We start from the raw sequence: 16,015 nt of genomic DNA on the forward strand, positions 1-16,015 counted from the left end.
AACTTGGAATTGTGACTTTTTCCTTTTTTCTCTTTTTCAGTAGGGGGAGGATGGTGGGGAGGGGGAGCAGAGCCAAGTATAATAATGATGGAGTGGGTGAGATCTCAAATTACCTTCATAAGATATATTTCATTAGACCGTGGCTTCTTGCCACCTTAAAGGAGAGCACAGTCATTAATTAGCAGGTAGGGTGGCCCTCTGGAGTCTGCCCTCCCTTCTGGTTTAGGAGCAGGATCGTGAGGGGAAGGGGAGGCCGGAGTCGGCTCTGTTCTGTCCCACTGTTTGTCATTTTCTTCTCTGCCTTCTCTCTTCCCATCCTCCAGGAAGAGCACCCCAGCATCCTCCAGCCACCTGCTACTGTATTTCTCCAGCTCTCTCTCGTTCGCTCACCCACTCACTCAGTCACTAACTCACACATCCCAGCAAACGTTGATTGAGTGGGTGCTCTCCAAAGCCTGAATCCGGGGGTGCGGTGATGAGAACATCTCCAGGCAGGACCGTCTTATTCTTCAGAGCACCCCCAGCACTTAGCCTCGTGAGGGGCACGGAGTGGGCACACTCTAAGTATTTGCAGATCGAATGGAGAAAGCTTGATCTCTGCTCTCGGGGAGCTCATGGATAGCATGGGAGGGACGTAAGGAAAAACAAGCTGAAGATGCGTAAGGGTGCTGATGGGAGCACAGAAGAGGGGCATCTGACCCAGTGGGATGGGAGTGAGGGAGAAGAGGACTAGAGGGTGAGTAGGGAGAAGGGTCGGAGGGGAGATGGTAGGAGACAGGCAGGGAGGACAGCTGAGCGGAGACCGAGCTCAGGGAGAAGCGGCATGGGGAGGTGTGGTGTGGGTGTGACGGGGGAGGCTTGGAGGTGATGAGGACAGCGGGGTGAGGGCCAGATCCTGGAGGGACTTTGTACTGTGAAAGGAAATGTTTTTCTTGTCTATAAGCAGTTGGGAGCCATTAAACTTCTTAAGCAGGGAATTGATACGGGCTGGGTGTGTTTTTGCCGGATCCCCCTGGCGGCCATATGATGGCAGGGAGAGCTGGCAGGAGAGACGGCGAGGACCTGAGCCAGGGAGAGGCAAGGAGGAGGCCAGCGGAGGGTTGTTTGGGGTGCGATTGGCTCTGTTCTGCTGTCCTCACGCCGAGCCATGCTTTGGGGGAAGCCCATCAGTGTTTGGTTCTCTAGGAGCCGTGCTGGACAAAACCAGGCGGGGAGCCTGGAGGCAGGACTCGGGCCACATTCCAGGGCTGTGTGGTGATTCTACTGAAGCATCCCCTTTTCCTCTGCAGTGACAAAGTTGCAGGTGAGCAAATCAAAGAGGACCCTCACCCTGGTGGAAAACAGGCCCATCCAGCTGAACTGTTCGGTCAAGTCCCAGACCAGCCAGAACTCCCACTTCGCCGTGCTCTGGTACGTCCACAAGCCCTCGGACGCCGACGGCAAACTCATCCTCAAAACCACCCACAACTCCGCCTTTGAGTACGGCACCTATGCCGAGGAGGAGGGCCTGAGAGCCAGGCTGCAGTTTGAGAGGCACGTGTCCGGGGGTCTGTTCAGCCTCACTGTCCAGAGAGCCGAGGTCAGCGACAGCGGCAGCTACTACTGCCATGTGGAAGAGTGGCTGCTGAGCCCCAACTACGCCTGGTACAAGCTGGCAGAGGAGGTTTCGGGGCGCACGGAAGTCACTGTGAAGCAGCCAGGTAAGGATAGACGGTGCAGCCAGCCTGGGCCAGTAGGCTGAGGGCAGAGACTGCCTGGGGGTGCGGCAGGGCTCTGCGGGGTCCATGAGGGATGTGCATGTGGTACAGAGCATCATCCTCATTCACTGCAGGCCCACCCACCTTACCTAGCGGGTCCTGGTGCTGATGGCGAACTCAGAGACGCATCCTCTATCAGCATCTGCTGTTGTACGCAGCATCTTCACCCGGGAGAGGCCCGAGGGGCAGCTGGGGGTTGCAAGGTGCGGCAAGGCAGGATCCCTGGCAGCACCTGGATCTCATTCTGGGTTTGCAGTTTGCACCTTGGATCTCGGGCTGGTGCCGGCTCCATACCCAGGATTCCTGCCTGGAGGGCGTTTTCTGGTTTCCCCTTCTTCCTTACCACGCACAGCCCACGGATGAGCCCTTCCTGTCTCTGAACAGAACCACCCTTTGGCCCCCTCTCAGACCCTGTGGGTGCAGCCTTTATTCCGTTTATATCCAGCTCCCTGACAGATGGCGTCTGACTTCTGCCGGAGCACTTCCCAGGCAGGAGAGCTGACTGCCTCCACAGCCCTCAGTTCCACTTTTGGGCAGCCCTGGTTGTTGAAAAGTTCCTCCTCCCTGTAATTTCCCTCTCAGGTTTTAGGTCTGCCCGAGAACAACCCAAGATTAGTCTGAGTCATATCCTTTCAAACATGTGAAGGGAGCCCTTTCTCCTTGTTGAAAAGCTCTAGTTCTTTGAACTTCTCACATAGTGTGGCCCTAAGCTCCCTCTCCATCCGTCATTCCTGCGTGCCCTATAGTTAGTTGTTATCCCTACCTCTGGTGCCCGATGAGCTGTGGGATGCTGTGTTGCCGCCCTGAGTCCGAGCTCCTTGACTTTGCTTATGCTACCCTCTCCTCCTGGAATGCACCCCTCCTGTGGCTTCTCCCCTGTCTTCACCCCATTCCTAAGACTTTACTCAGCACCACCTCCAGGAAGCCTTCCCTGATTTCTCCTATATCACCAGGGGTTCCGTATAAAACACATAATGTAATAATTATTTTCATTTCTTCTCCACTATACTGTAAGCATTTTGAGGATAGGTGCTGTGTCTTTGTATCTCCAGCCACTGACATGACACCCTTAATAAATACTGGTTGAATAAGGAATAAATGGTTGCTTTCCTTGACACCCCAGGGCCTTTGTACTTGCTCTTCTCATAACCTGGAATGTGTTGACCATAGATGTCCATCTATCTCGTTCTTCCTCAGGGAGGCATTCCTAGCTCACTTTAACTAAAATGGCACCCTAGTCACTCTGTATCCCCTTTCCCCAGCCCCTTCATAGCACATGTCACCGCCTGGCATACCTATTCATATATGAGTAATTATGAACTACCTGTTCAGATTTTATACTCATGGAAATTCATTTATCATTGGTTATTATGTTCACTGTAGTGAACACTATCACTTGTTCACTCTTAATATATTCAAATTCACTAGACGGGTAGCCGCATGAGTGAGCACAGGTCCTGTTCTCTTTACCATGCTATCCTCATGGCTTGTCTCCCAGGAGGCCTCAATAAAAGTTTTTTCTGGGATTTCCCTGGTGGTCTAGTGATGAATACTCCGTGCTTCCACTGTAGGGGGTGCGGGTTCGATCCCTGGTTGGGGAACTAAGATCCCGCATGGCGCGGCATGGCAAAAAAAAAAAAGAAGTTCTGTGATCAAATGGAACCAGATGCAGAAGTGCAGATGTGGCCTGGCCCTTGCTGAACGCCATGGGGCTTGTCCCCTCCTTTCCTCAGGATATTGTATGTCTCACGCTGCCCCAATCCAGGGATTCAGGTCTGCCCACGGTGACATTTCATGCCGACCCTTCTGGTGCATAAAATAGGAAGCTGTGGTCTAAGTGATTCCTGTTGGTATTTCCAGTGAAATACTTGCCTTCAGGCCAGTCCCTGGGGCTTTTGAGAACTGAAGGTTGCCATTAGGCCCACATATGTTCTTTCAGGTTTCTGTTCTTCCTGTCTTTTCTCAGTTCTGACCGTTTTCCCCGTTGGGAGGTCATGGTCACCCTCCCCCACCGTGTTTCCTCTTAGTCATCATTCTGCCTTTCCCTTTTCTCATTTGTGCTGAAACTAAGAGGTTCTTGGTAGGTCCTAAATTTATCAAGGGAATTTCCCCATTGGAGGTTAACAGACTCACCGCAAGCTAACTGGGGCAGTGCACTAGGGCTGTAAGGATTCTTGTCAAAACAGTGAAATCTCTGCTTATGGGGAATATTAACACTATAAACAGAAAACTCACAGGACACATTAAAACAACACACTCCCCCTTTTCCGTTGAGATTTTTAATTTGTGTGTTTTTCTCGCCCCCCCGCCCCACTTCGTCTAGTCCCCACCCCCGCCCCCCCTTTTTTTTTTTATAAGAAAGCATACATTTATAGAGCTTTTGGAAAATACTAAAAAATCAGAAAGGAGAAAATAACCTTTCAACCCAGAGACAAGCAGAGTTAATATCTTCCCAAGTATGTATTTTCAGAGACTGGTTATTTGAAATATATTCTCTTGTTTTTTTTTTAAATTTTTTGACCTTTTATTACAAAGGTGAAATAAATGTGCATTAGAAAACATTCTGACAGTATTAAACTGGAAAAGTGAAAGTCCCTCCCTCCTCAGATATCACTCAGGAGGTGTCCTTCTCAGGGGCTTCTGTGCACTTACAGTTTCATAGCTTTTTAACCCCTCTGGTCCAAAGAGGCTTTTGGGGCCTTTATGAAATTGTATGTGATCAGAGTGTACCGCGTTTAATGACACTTTTTCTCTGGAGGAGAATCTGATTGGCTGAGGTTTCAAACAGCCATCAGTATCAGTCTTTTCTTTACTGATGTCAGATCGGTTCTGTTCCCACCTTGAGAGGGAACCCGTGTGGGGTGTTTTTGGTAAAGAAAGTAAGAACCGCAATTCTTAGGGCCAGCTGGTGAACGTATTAACATGGCTTTCCCTTGCAGTTCTTTTGAGGCTGACAGCCCAGCACATTCTAGCCATCATGTGGTCAGTTTTAAAAATTTGCTCTCCCAGCAGGGTTCTCACCATGCCCTTTGCTGTCCCTTCCCAGCCACGCCCTCCCCTTGGCCATACTCTTTGTGGTCTGCTGTCCCTTGGACGTGGAGTCATCTACCATGCACGCTTGTCCTCTCCTAAGCATCTGAACCGATGAGAGTTATAAATTAGGGGGCAGCTGTTACCGTAACATTGAACTCCATGAAACTCAGGCACTCAGACCCGTGATGAAGAACTCAGAACGGTCAGGGTGTGCGTCTGAGCAGTGCTTCTGCTGATTGAACGTGCTGCTGTCCTCCTGCGTTTGGAAGGCACCTGCTCACGTCCGCTGGGAAGGGGTGCATGCACGTGGCTCGTTGCTTTCTTGTTGGCAACGTCTCTTTCCTTGCCTTTGCAGACAGCCGCCTGAAGCTCAGCCAGGCGCAGGGCAACCTGTCGGTGCTGGAGACGCGGCAGGTGCAGCTGGAGTGTGTGGTCCTGAACCGCACGAGCGCGGCCTCCCAGCTGCTGGTGGAGTGGTTCGTGTGGAAGCCCAACCACCCAGAGCGGGAGACCTTGGCCCGCCTGAGTCGCGACGCCACCTTCCACTACGGAGAGCAGGCGGCCAAGAACAACCTGAAGGGCCGGCTGCACTTGGAGAGCCCTTCCCCGGGCGTGTACCGGCTCTTCATCCAGAACGTGGCGGTGCAGGACAGCGGAACCTACAGCTGCCGCGTCGAGGAGTGGCTGCCCAGCCCTGGCGGCACGTGGTACAGACGGGCAGAGGACACCGCTGGCCAGACGGCTGTTCAAGTCATGCGACCAGGTGAGAGTTAATGTCCCCAGGCCTCCGCCCTCTTTGGTGGTTCCCCTCTAAGTGTGATATTTTATGCACTGCATAAAATTAGTTAATTTTAAAGTGAACTAATTGTTAATTAAATTAACCCAATTAATTAGTTACTTGCAGTTAAATATATGAGCATTTACGCTGTACATTTGCATTCACAGTTGTCTGAGATTTTTTTTCCCCTAGTGAATGGAAAATTGCACATCTGGCCTTGGCCTAAGGTGATTCTGTTTCTTAGCTAGAGTAGCATTTGTCAATTATTTATTGCAGAGCCTAGAATATTTTCTTTTTAAAGAATACATTCAGATTCAGACAAGTGGCAAAAATCTTGAAACAGGGGGCTTCCCTGGTGGCGCAGTGGTTGAGAGTCCGCCTGCCGATGCAGGGGACACGGGTTCATGCCCTGGTCCGGGAAAATCCCACATGCCGCGGAGCGCCTGGGCCCGTGAGCCATGGCCGCTGAGCCTGTGCGTCCAGAACCTGTGCTCCGCAACGGGAGAAGCCACAACAGTGAGAGGCCCGCGTACCACAAAAAAAAAAAAAAAAAAAAATCTTGAAACAGTAGCCATGTGGTTCAGAAAATTCAGCTTGTGGATTTTCAATGGAAAAGAATTGATTCATATGATTTAAATGGAAAATGACGTAACTGCAGCCGTTATACTCTCACTTCCTAATAATTTTATTGGTACTAATGACTGTTCTTTGTGGCCTTGTGCTTTTCTTTATTGTTGCTTCTAAAGTACCCAAATGCATATAATTACTGGGTAGAATTATTGTTCCACATTCACACACATAATTAAAGCAAAGATGTGCAGGGTTCCTGTGTCCTGCGAAACATCACCTCATCATTCATTCATATCAGAGCAAAGAGTCAGTGATCCCCTGAAGGACATGGAGCGGAAATGCACTGTGACCGCCATCCAGGGGAATGCTTTGTCTTGTGTTCTGAGCATCCGGGGTGCTGTTTGTGGTCGTGGGCACTGTTGGAAGCTTTCATAATGTTTTCACATCTAAGTAGAACAGCTCTTTTTGTTGGTGGAATCCTGGAGCTTCACGGTTGTGCCTGCCCCACACATCAATGAACACACTTCGGGGAGTGCATACAGCCTTTGTTACAGGAGAGGGACATTATCTCTCTCCTCCGTGTCTTGCCTAAGCTGGAGGGGAAATTGCCTCTACTTTGAGTCACTCATATTTCCCATGAGCTTTCTTTCCCCTGTCCCCCTTGCTTAGAAGCTGCTGCGTGTCTTTTCCCAAAGGCAAATGGTAAACACAGCAGCTGAGCACTGTCCTCTTCCACCTCCCACCCATTATGGAGATCCGCACACTGAGGCCCCAGGCAGTGTGGGAGGAGGCAGCCAGGTGCGCCCCAGCCACAGTGAGGCTGTTTATGTTCAGTCTTCACCACAGCCCCAAGTGGTAGGTTTTACTGTCGAGGGAACTGAAGCCTGAAGAGAAATGTCGCACAGCCAGTACTTTGAGCAGACTGGGTGGTCGCCCAAGGTTCCCTCCTGCCACACTGTGTGCTCACAATGTGACCCCTAAGTCTGCAGCCCTGAGGCTGCCTTGTGTTCAGTCAGTTGAGTAGCCTTCCTCCCTCCCTCCCTCCCTCCTTCCCTCCCTTCCTTCCTTCCTTTCTTCCCTGATTATATAAGGTGATCATTGCTAGTAACAAAGCATTTGGAAAACAGAAAAATATAGTTTTGAAAGAAAATTTATCTGTGGGGACTTCCCTGGTGGTCCAGTGGTTAAGACTCCATACTTCCAGTGCAGGGGGCACAGGTTCAATCCCTGGTTGAGGAACTGAGATCCCCCATGCCCTACAGCCAAAAAAAACAAAAAGTTATGTGTAATCGCACTACCTACATATCTTCATATTCCCTCTGTCTCTCTCCCTCTCTCTCTCTCTTTCTAAACGAAGTCAGGATCTTATTGTTTTATGTGATTTTTTTTTTCCCCACTCAGCATTCTTTTGTGAGCCTTTCCCCATGTCATTGAAAGCATTTCATGACCACCATTTTTACTGGTTGCATAACATTCATTATGTAGATGTACCTCAAAGCTTTTTTTCTGAGATATAAGTTGAACATATAGAAGACTTGAAATAAAAGAGCTCTAAAAGTTGGGTTAAGAATCGCCTTGCATTGCTTAGGGGCGACCGTATTATGAAATATGCAAACTGAAGGACTACCCTGGGTGAGATTGTAGCTGAGTCGATGAGTAGTTGTGTTTGGCTCACTGGGGTGGGGAGGGAACCACATTCCTCACCCACAGCCCAGAGTCACTGGTCAAGGTCACAGCATGGGAGCATCAGCATGGCCTCGGGGAGGGGCAGGGACGAACTTTTTTCTTGTAGCTTACACACGGAAAAGGAAGGAAAGAGTGTCAAAGGCTGACCAGGGAGATACTCTGGCCTCTTCTAGAAGGGGACAGACACGGGAAGCCAAAAACTTGAGTCATTAACGGAGACAGGGCACTTGAAGGGGCCCCGAAAAATTGTGAGCTTTAGACAAGAAGACAGCAAAGAGAGAGTAGATGGGAAGAGGCCCTTCTGGGGAACTGAATGTCCCACGGTCCCTGACCACCTTGCCATGATGGGTCCATTGCCTCACTGCACAGCATCTCTCTCTGTGGGCACGTCTGCCTTGCTCCCTGGAGGGATAAGGCGATGAGTGAGGGAGTTTGAGTCACCTGTGAACTGATTTCCCATCCTGCCGCTTTCCGCCCTCCAGCATCTCTCCCCAGCCCCGGTGAGAGCTGGGCTGGCTGCCACCTATAGCTGGCTCCTAAGCTTTTGTGTCCAGCGGTGCACACAAGGTTCCAGATGTGCTGAGGGGGGTGGGGAGGGGCTTGTCAGAGCCCCACGGAAGCAGTGGTAACCGGCTTTGTGTTCACTGGCACGCCGATTCAGCCACTTCATTGAAAGCCCAGGACGGTACTTGGGAAATGCTCCTGTTTGGTTGTCGTCCAAGTGGAATCCGATTTGGTCTCTCTGCTTTCGTTGATGCCACATTGGCATCTTTCATGAGCATCTTTTAGGAGGTAGGGAGTGAATTACTTGTTTAGAACCTACCCCAGTGAGCCAAAACCCGCGAAAGAAAGAAACAGATACAGCTGTCTGGTGGTGTCTGTGGGATGTGCTTTACCTGCTCAGGTGTCTCTCCGTGGCTAGTCTGCATCTCCCACCTCTGTCAGGACACTGTCTGTGTTATCCTCCTGGGGGTCCATACTCAGGGTGAGGGGCCCTTTCAGGTTTATTGTCTTTCGTTTAGCTTCAATCCTTGGAGAAGTTTTACCTGCTTGGGTTGGTTCCCTGTGGTGTAGGCAATCATCTACATGCACCCGGTTTCAATTCAAAAGCTGCTGATGGGGTGAGTTCATTTCCAAGGGCTGCCATAACAGATTAGCGCAAGCATTGTAGCTTCAAACAACAGAAATCTATTCTCTCTCAGTTCTGGAGGCTAGAAGTGTGAAATTAAGGTGTCATCAGGGCCCCGCTCCCCTGAAGGTTCTAGGGAGGGGTCCTCCCTCGCCTCTTGCAGCTTCTCACGGCCCCGTGTTCCCTGGCTTGTGGCTGCATCACTCCAGTCTCTGCCTCTGCCTTCCCGTGTCCTTCTCTCTGTGTGTCTCTCTGTGTCCTCTCCTCTTCTTATATCCAGGCCTGCCCCAAATCAGTATATGAATGCATCTTAACTAATTACATCTGCAAAGACCCTATTTCCAGTTAAGGAAATTTGGAGGGTCCAGGTGGACATGAATTTGGGGGGACACTATTCAACCCCACTGCAAGGGGTTACAGTGAAAATGAGTGTCCCTCCCTCCCTGGATTCCTATAAGCATCCGTGTTACCAGCTCCTTGTGCATTCTTCCAGATATTCCATTGCAAATATAAACAGATTCTTATGTCAGTATAAAACTTATTTTCTCTTTTCTTCCACTCGATGATGCATAGAGTACACAGTGTGCTGTACTCTAACAATTTTTCTTGAATCTCCTTCCACCTCCCTGCACACAACGCCCCCTTGTTCCTTTCAGTGGATACGTAGAATCCTCTTGTATATTACTAGAACATATTTAGTGGTGGACATTTAGGTTGTTTTGAACAGAAATTAAAACAGTCTTATCTCCCCCAGATGCCGCCCTGCAGGTGGACACGGTGGTCCCCAATGCCACGGTGTCCGAGAAGGCGGCTTTCCAGCTAGACTGTAGCATCGTGTCTCGCTCCAGCCAGGACTCCCGCTTCGCTGTGGCCTGGTACTCCCTGAGGACTAAAGCTGGAGGGAAAAGGGGCAGCCCTGGCCTGGAAGATGGGGAGGAGGAAGGGGAGGAGGGGGAAGAAGAGGAGGAAGAGGACCCCACAGAGCGGACGGCCCTGCTGAGCGTGGGCCCAGACGCTGTCTTTGGCCCAGAGGGCAGCCCCTGGGAGGGCAGGCTTCGCTTCCAGAGGCTCTCCCCGCTACTCTACCGGCTCACAGTGCTGCAGGCAAGCCCTCGGGACACGGGCAACTACTCCTGCCGCGTGGAGGAGTGGCTGCCCAGCCCTCAGAAGGAATGGTACCGGCTGACGGAGGAAGAGTCCGCCCCCATCGGCATCCGGGTTCTGGACACAAGTGAGCTTTTCCAGGTTTCAGGGTGGGGGGGTGTCACTGTTGATTCCAGCTGTCCGGAAGATAAAATCAGAGCTTGATGGTGGACTACTAAGCAGTTTTCTTGCCTGTTGTGGGCATTTAGGATTTGACAAACCAGTTCATATAACTGACCCTTGATTGCCCTTGGGAAAAATAGAGAGAGGAATTAAAGTGATAATTGAAGTGATGATCTTTATAATAAGCTTGATGCTCCACCAGATTCAATTTTCGTTGGATTTCATTATACAAGTGTATTGTTAGATGTTACCTTGTTAACTCGTTAGAATAGCCAGCTTAGTCTCTTCTTAGCAAATCAGCAACAGAAGAGGAAGAAAAAATAAAATGAAGTCTGAGTACCTCACTGCCATTCTCCCTTTTTCTCAAGTTCCTGAGTCATTTTTATTTCGGAGGGTAACTTGGAGGATTAGGTGGATTTTGCATGGTTAGTTGGGAAGACCAGCCTAGAAGGGCAGTGATGTTACAGAGCATCTGGAAAGAGCTTAGCAGCAGCTCCGTTAGCCAACAGCTATTGCTACAGAATGATCCAGAACCCAATGTTTTTATAATACCGAGAGACTCATGAACAGAGACTGGAGGAAATTCTTGCTGACCTGAATTATTAGCTCTAACGAGGAGCTCTTTTGGTTGGCCTTCTGTCAAAATGTGGAATTTAGCAGACTGAAAATGTTGTTTGTTATAGTAGAATTAGCCTATGATACAGAAATTAAAAATTGGCTAAAAATTTCAACTTCTTCTCAATCACAACATTTTATCAGATCATTTTCAGTTTTGTCAGCTTTTTCTTTTCTTTGATAACCTCCTGTTTATTAAATAGAACCTTATGAAATTGAGGTTTCGTTGGTCAAAAGTGTTTGATATCAGTAGTCTCATAGACCTTGGAAATCTAGTAAGTGTAAGTGTGCGTTAAATTTTCTTAATAATACTGATGAGCAACAGCTGTGCGGTAGAAAGGAAAGCCCCAAAAACCCCCCCAAAAAACCCTAAATCATACTTAGACCCCCTAACGATCTGCTGAATAACCCACTGTCCAAAAGTACAAGGGAAGGTGTTTAGACCACATTTTTTTCAGCCCACTGTGGCTGTCCAAACTTAGTAAACTTCATAGCACACAGGGATCATCCAGCAGCCTTATTTTACAGAGAAAATGCAGCCTCCCAGAGCCCAGGCTCCTGTCACAGAGCAGCAGTCCTTGATGAGGTCAGGGGTGTGAGGTTTCATTCTCCTCTGTATCCAGGAATAACTAACACTGTGTTCTGTGCAGCCACAGATACACTGCAGACATTTGTAAGTGGTCCATAACGACTTTTTAATTGATAACATTAATCAAATGAGCATCATTTCTGGTAAAACTGCTCTCAGAAGCTGGTGGGTAGAGAATGTGTTCTGTTCCAAAGAAGGACATTGGCAGCAGAGCTAAGTGCAAAGGGACACGTAAAATACAACCAGGAAGGAGGTTCAGGCTGAAGTGGATTCAGCATCTTCACCACCCCAGATACAGTTGAGTTCACAATCAATAAATTACACTTTCTTGTGTGGCTTTCCGAGCAATACAATTGACTCTAGTGGGAAATGGAGGCATGGCTTTGTTTGAACTTCCAGCTGTGTTGGAAGAGATGCGGTTGTGAAAACAAGAATACCAGGGTAGTCTGCCCTCCAGTAGTGGCAGGAGGGGAAAGACAGGGTGGATGCAGGAGTCCTGCCAAGTTGCATCCATGCAGTTGGGTGGGGTCTTCAGGAGTGAGTGAGAGTCCAGGTTCTCAGCCCTCATTGTCCTGTCACCCTCTCGGTCCTTTTCAGGTTCCACCCTGCAGTCCATCATCTGCTCCAACGATGCGCTCTTCTACTTCGTCTTCTTCTACCCTTTCCCTATCTTTGGCATCCTTATCATCACCATCCTGCTGGTGCGCTTCAAGAGCCGGAACTCCAGCAAGAACTCCGACGGGAAGAATGGGGTGCCCCTGTTGTGGATCAAGGAACCACACCTCAACTACTCCCCCACTTGCCTGGAGCCCCCTGTGCTCAGTATCCACCCAGGAGCCATAGACTAAGGGGACCCCTGGCGGTCATAAGCCACAGAGGAGCTGAGGCTCTCCCCCACTGCCTCTTGCTCTGCGATCAGACAGCGGACAGCACCCGACCTCTGGGGCGCTCCCACGGAACGCGGTCGGACTTGCGAAGCGTTCGGAGTCACCGCTTAGCCAGAGGCGGACCGCCTCTAGGTGGCAGTCTTGGTTGGTTATAGATATTTTCGAGCAGGTGGCGCCATCCTGCCGAATTAGGTTGCTTGTTTCTGTTTTCGGTAATGTGGTGAGTAGCTCCCGGTGCCCCGTCTACTCACTGGTTTATATAGCATTCTCAGATATAGATGTTACAGGGGTTCTTATTCTTTGTAAGGGACGCTTTTTCAATCCCTTTGGTTTATGCTTTTTGGATTCCGTCATGTTGTGGACAAATTACCCTTAAATACGACTGATGGCAGCAGGAAGGACGAACTTTATAGCGCAAAGGAATCTCTTCCAAGACTTTTTTTCATTTTTGCACACTTGAAAATGCCACCCATGGATCAAAATATACCCAAACATTTTTTACTTCCTTAACGAGACTTGAAAATTATGTGTAGTGTGGGCCCAATTTGTATCTTATATTTTCCCTCAGCTGGAGTTGTTGGAACCACTTTGTAGTCAAGATGAAAGCATTGAATTTTGCTTCAAAGAACTGTATGTACAAGATAAATCCTGCATAACCCCACTAGGAGTAGATAGCGCCCAGCCTAGCCTATCTGTTGGGGAGGCAATAGGCTTCATCCCAACCTTGCCAAAAAATGAGCAGACTCTGTTGGAGAACGAGTCAGAAGCTCCAAACAGCACACACTTTGCAAGTTAAAGTGGGCAGAGGGCTGCTTTTAGCAGCTACTGACTTTCAGATTGATCAAAGTCACTGATTAGTGAAAGAAGGAACCAAGGCTGGTCGTTGCCTTGGTCTGTTCTGCAAGGGCAGTCTCTGACTGATAATTGCGAGCAGGTGGGCTTCTATTTTCAGGTGCTTTGACAAACTCTTAAGGGAAAATGGCCAGTGAGCCTGCAGAGGGCCCAGCAGCCCCCACATACACTGTCGGGAGGCACTGGGGGCTGGCTGACAGCTAAGGTTCGTGAACTTTGGGACAGTCAGCCAGCGGTGAGGGGGGGTTTCCAGAGCCAGCCACTGTAGAACAGGGAGGAATAACTACCTCCCTGGAGATATGAAGACTAGGTTTTCCTTCTTCCTTCCAATTAGATTTTTCTCAAAGATACTGATGTCTCTCTCCTTCGCCGTTTGACCTGCATCTCACTGCCATAAGAATGTCTGCCCAGGTGAGGCCCAGACGCGGCCCTTTGTAATCTTTATGGATTACCTCATCTCAGCAGAAAGTGATCACATGCCTTTGTCCGTGGATTTTTTCTCTTTCCCTTTCTTAGCTCTTGTTTGTGGCTTTAGGTGATTTGGTTGTTCACTGTCATGGCAGCTTTTCATGTGAATGCCCCTTAAAGCCTGGCGAAGTCCAGTGTCACCTGTTATTTCACACTTGCTGGGCAAGATGCCGGGCTCCGGAGCATCATCGGTTGCAAGTGTTTCCTTTTGTGCACTCCATGAAGATGTTTTCCTGCCCTGGCTTTCTCAAGTTTTGCTGGCCACAAGTTCCATCTCCCTTCCTTATGAACTTGCAGCTTGAATCCCAAGGGAGTTCCCACTTTGGAAAAAACCTCCAGGGATTCTGGAACTAGGTCTAACCAGAGAGATTAGTGTGAAACCCTGTTCTGGGACAGAACAGACTCCAGGGGAGCGCTATAGGATTCCAGGCCACGTGGGTACTGATCCTCATTGGCGTGTGCGGGTGTGCAGGGGGCCTGGGTGCTCGGCAGGTGCTTTGATGTGTCATAGCCAAGGGGGAAGCAAGGCAACTGCCCAACCGTCTTCTGAGGGGCTTGCATAGCCTGCCTTCTCTCCCTCCCAGATACACTCTCCTGTGAGACTGTGTAGGCGCGGCCGCCTGAATCCCACTGAAGCCTCATGTGCTCATCCCCATTTCTTGTGCTGCATCAATGCTGTAGAGGTTACACAGCAGGCGCAGTGTTGAGGACATAAGGCGGTCTTTGGCCCCATTTCTTCACTTCAGGGTGTGGGCTTTCAGTGGGAAATTGCTGGACCTTAATTCATAGACAGAGTCAGCTCGAGAAGACGATGTACATTCCCTCTGTCTGAAAGGAAGGATGCCGGAGGGCTGGCTGGAACTGGGACGCATAATGAAGATCTGAGTTTGAATTGGTTCACAGAAGAAAGAAAAGCCAGTGCTGCACATAAGTAAGTGAAGCACTTGCAGGAGATTTGAAAGGAAAAAAAGAAACCGAAGCCAGTATTTTAATAACTTTTTTTTTTTCTGTGCGTTTTCTATTGGGCCAGGGGATACTGTCAAAGGGTGAGCTTTTCAGCTTTCTATGAAAATCCCCAGGACCTTCTTTCTTTGGCCATTTCTATGGAAATGTGGCGTCAGATGAGTGATAATGGTGGCCTCCGGTGGCTGGGAAACCTCACTGCAAGTTGCCTACAGGAGAGACACGCAGAGGAAAACTGCCGACTGCTCTCTTGACTTATCTACATCTACGATGTTGCATTAATGAAAAACGACACTGTGCTAGGCCCGTTCCAGGACATGGATATGACCACACCCTCTTTCCCTAGGGTGTTTCTGTAGCAAGTTTTCATATTCTTTTCAAACAATGGTTTCTCTGCGTTAACTTTTGAAGAAGAAAAAAAAGAGGTAGGGTAGGCAAACTACCCATGCATGATGTAGAGAGCTGTTGATTTGTTTTTGTTTGTTTTTTTAAAGGAAATCTATTTGTAAGATGTTGCACTAAAATGTTTTATATACACTTCAGAGACCTGTAGTAAATTATGTTGAAAATATGGCTGTTTACATTGACTAGAGTCCACTGTCCTTCTTTCTCCTCGCTAATCAGCCACTCTGTCCACGGAGCTGTGCCCTGGGAGCCTGGAGTCCTGCCCCAGACTTTGGCTTGCTAAACTCAGGGTTTGTGAATTGCGGCTTCTATTATCACGCCTCACCCCCAGTGCAAGTGGCACCTTTGTACAAGTGATAAAAACCACCCCTTTCTCAAGACACTTTACTCTCAGCTGCTGAAAATGTGCGTATATCACACATACATACATACATACACATCCACCCTGACTGTCAAGGGCAGAGTCGTGCACCGCTCAACACACAGGCCTGGAGGCCTGACAGGCCAGTTCAGAATCTAGCTTTCTTTTGGGTGGGAGTGGGGTGGAGGTGGGGAGACAGGATGCAGTGAGAGGAGACTGAGAGAGGAGGGGAGCAGGAACCTGGGACAGCGTTCCCTTTGTCTTGGCAGCAAGAGCACACCATCTTCTTCAGACTCTGTCGTATTGTCCTGACAGTGAAATGCTCAGCAAGCCTTTTCCAGGATGGAGGAAAGCGCAGGAGCTGCGCATTCCCGTGCACTGAGCCCACGGAACACACCCATCTCTGTTCCCTGCACAACTCAAATGCTGGGAGGTTTTGGGGGGAGTTCACCACATCTGCAAATTGAGAAGAATAATAGAATGTTTAAAGCTATAGCAGCGACACGTGATTAGTCAGAACCCATCTGTAGTTCTTTAAAATTCACAGAATGCAAAAGGAACTAGATGGAGGTAAAAAGCAGGAGGTACTTCCTTTTCTTCTTCTTTTTAAAACTCAAGCCTTTCAAAGGCTTTAATATGTGCTTTCCTCTGCTCCC

The 16,015-nt window shown here is 49.2% G+C and overlaps 1 protein-coding gene across 8 annotated transcripts in view; it reads left to right on the forward strand.

Moving 5' to 3' along the window:
• The window catches only part of IGSF3 (immunoglobulin superfamily member 3), a 98,291-nt gene extending 83,111 nt beyond the window's left edge, over window positions 1-15,180 (forward strand). For 4 of the 8 annotated variants that reach the window (XM_033436286.2, XM_049709939.1, XM_033436294.2 and 1 more), the window contains 5 exons: window positions 1,290-1,700; window positions 5,146-5,553; window positions 9,708-10,184; window positions 12,021-12,245; window positions 14,424-15,180. In XM_033436286.2, coding sequence (XP_033292177.1) covers window positions 1,290-1,700; window positions 5,146-5,553; window positions 9,708-10,184; window positions 12,021-12,245; window positions 14,424-14,515 — 1,613 coding nt within the window. In that variant the 3' untranslated portion in view covers window positions 14,516-15,180. Of the gene's footprint in view, window positions 1-1,289; window positions 1,701-5,145; window positions 5,554-9,707; window positions 10,185-12,020 lie in introns of all 8 variants that reach the window. The other 4 variants (XM_004263241.3, XM_033436299.2, XM_033436308.2 and 1 more) reach the window with 2 other exon arrangements.
• Window positions 15,181-16,015: the final 835 nt, after the last annotated feature.

Source organism: Orcinus orca, chromosome 1 (assembly GCF_937001465.1).
Source record: "Orcinus orca chromosome 1, mOrcOrc1.1, whole genome shotgun sequence".
NCBI classification, from domain to species: Eukaryota; Metazoa; Chordata; class Mammalia; order Artiodactyla; family Delphinidae; genus Orcinus; species Orcinus orca.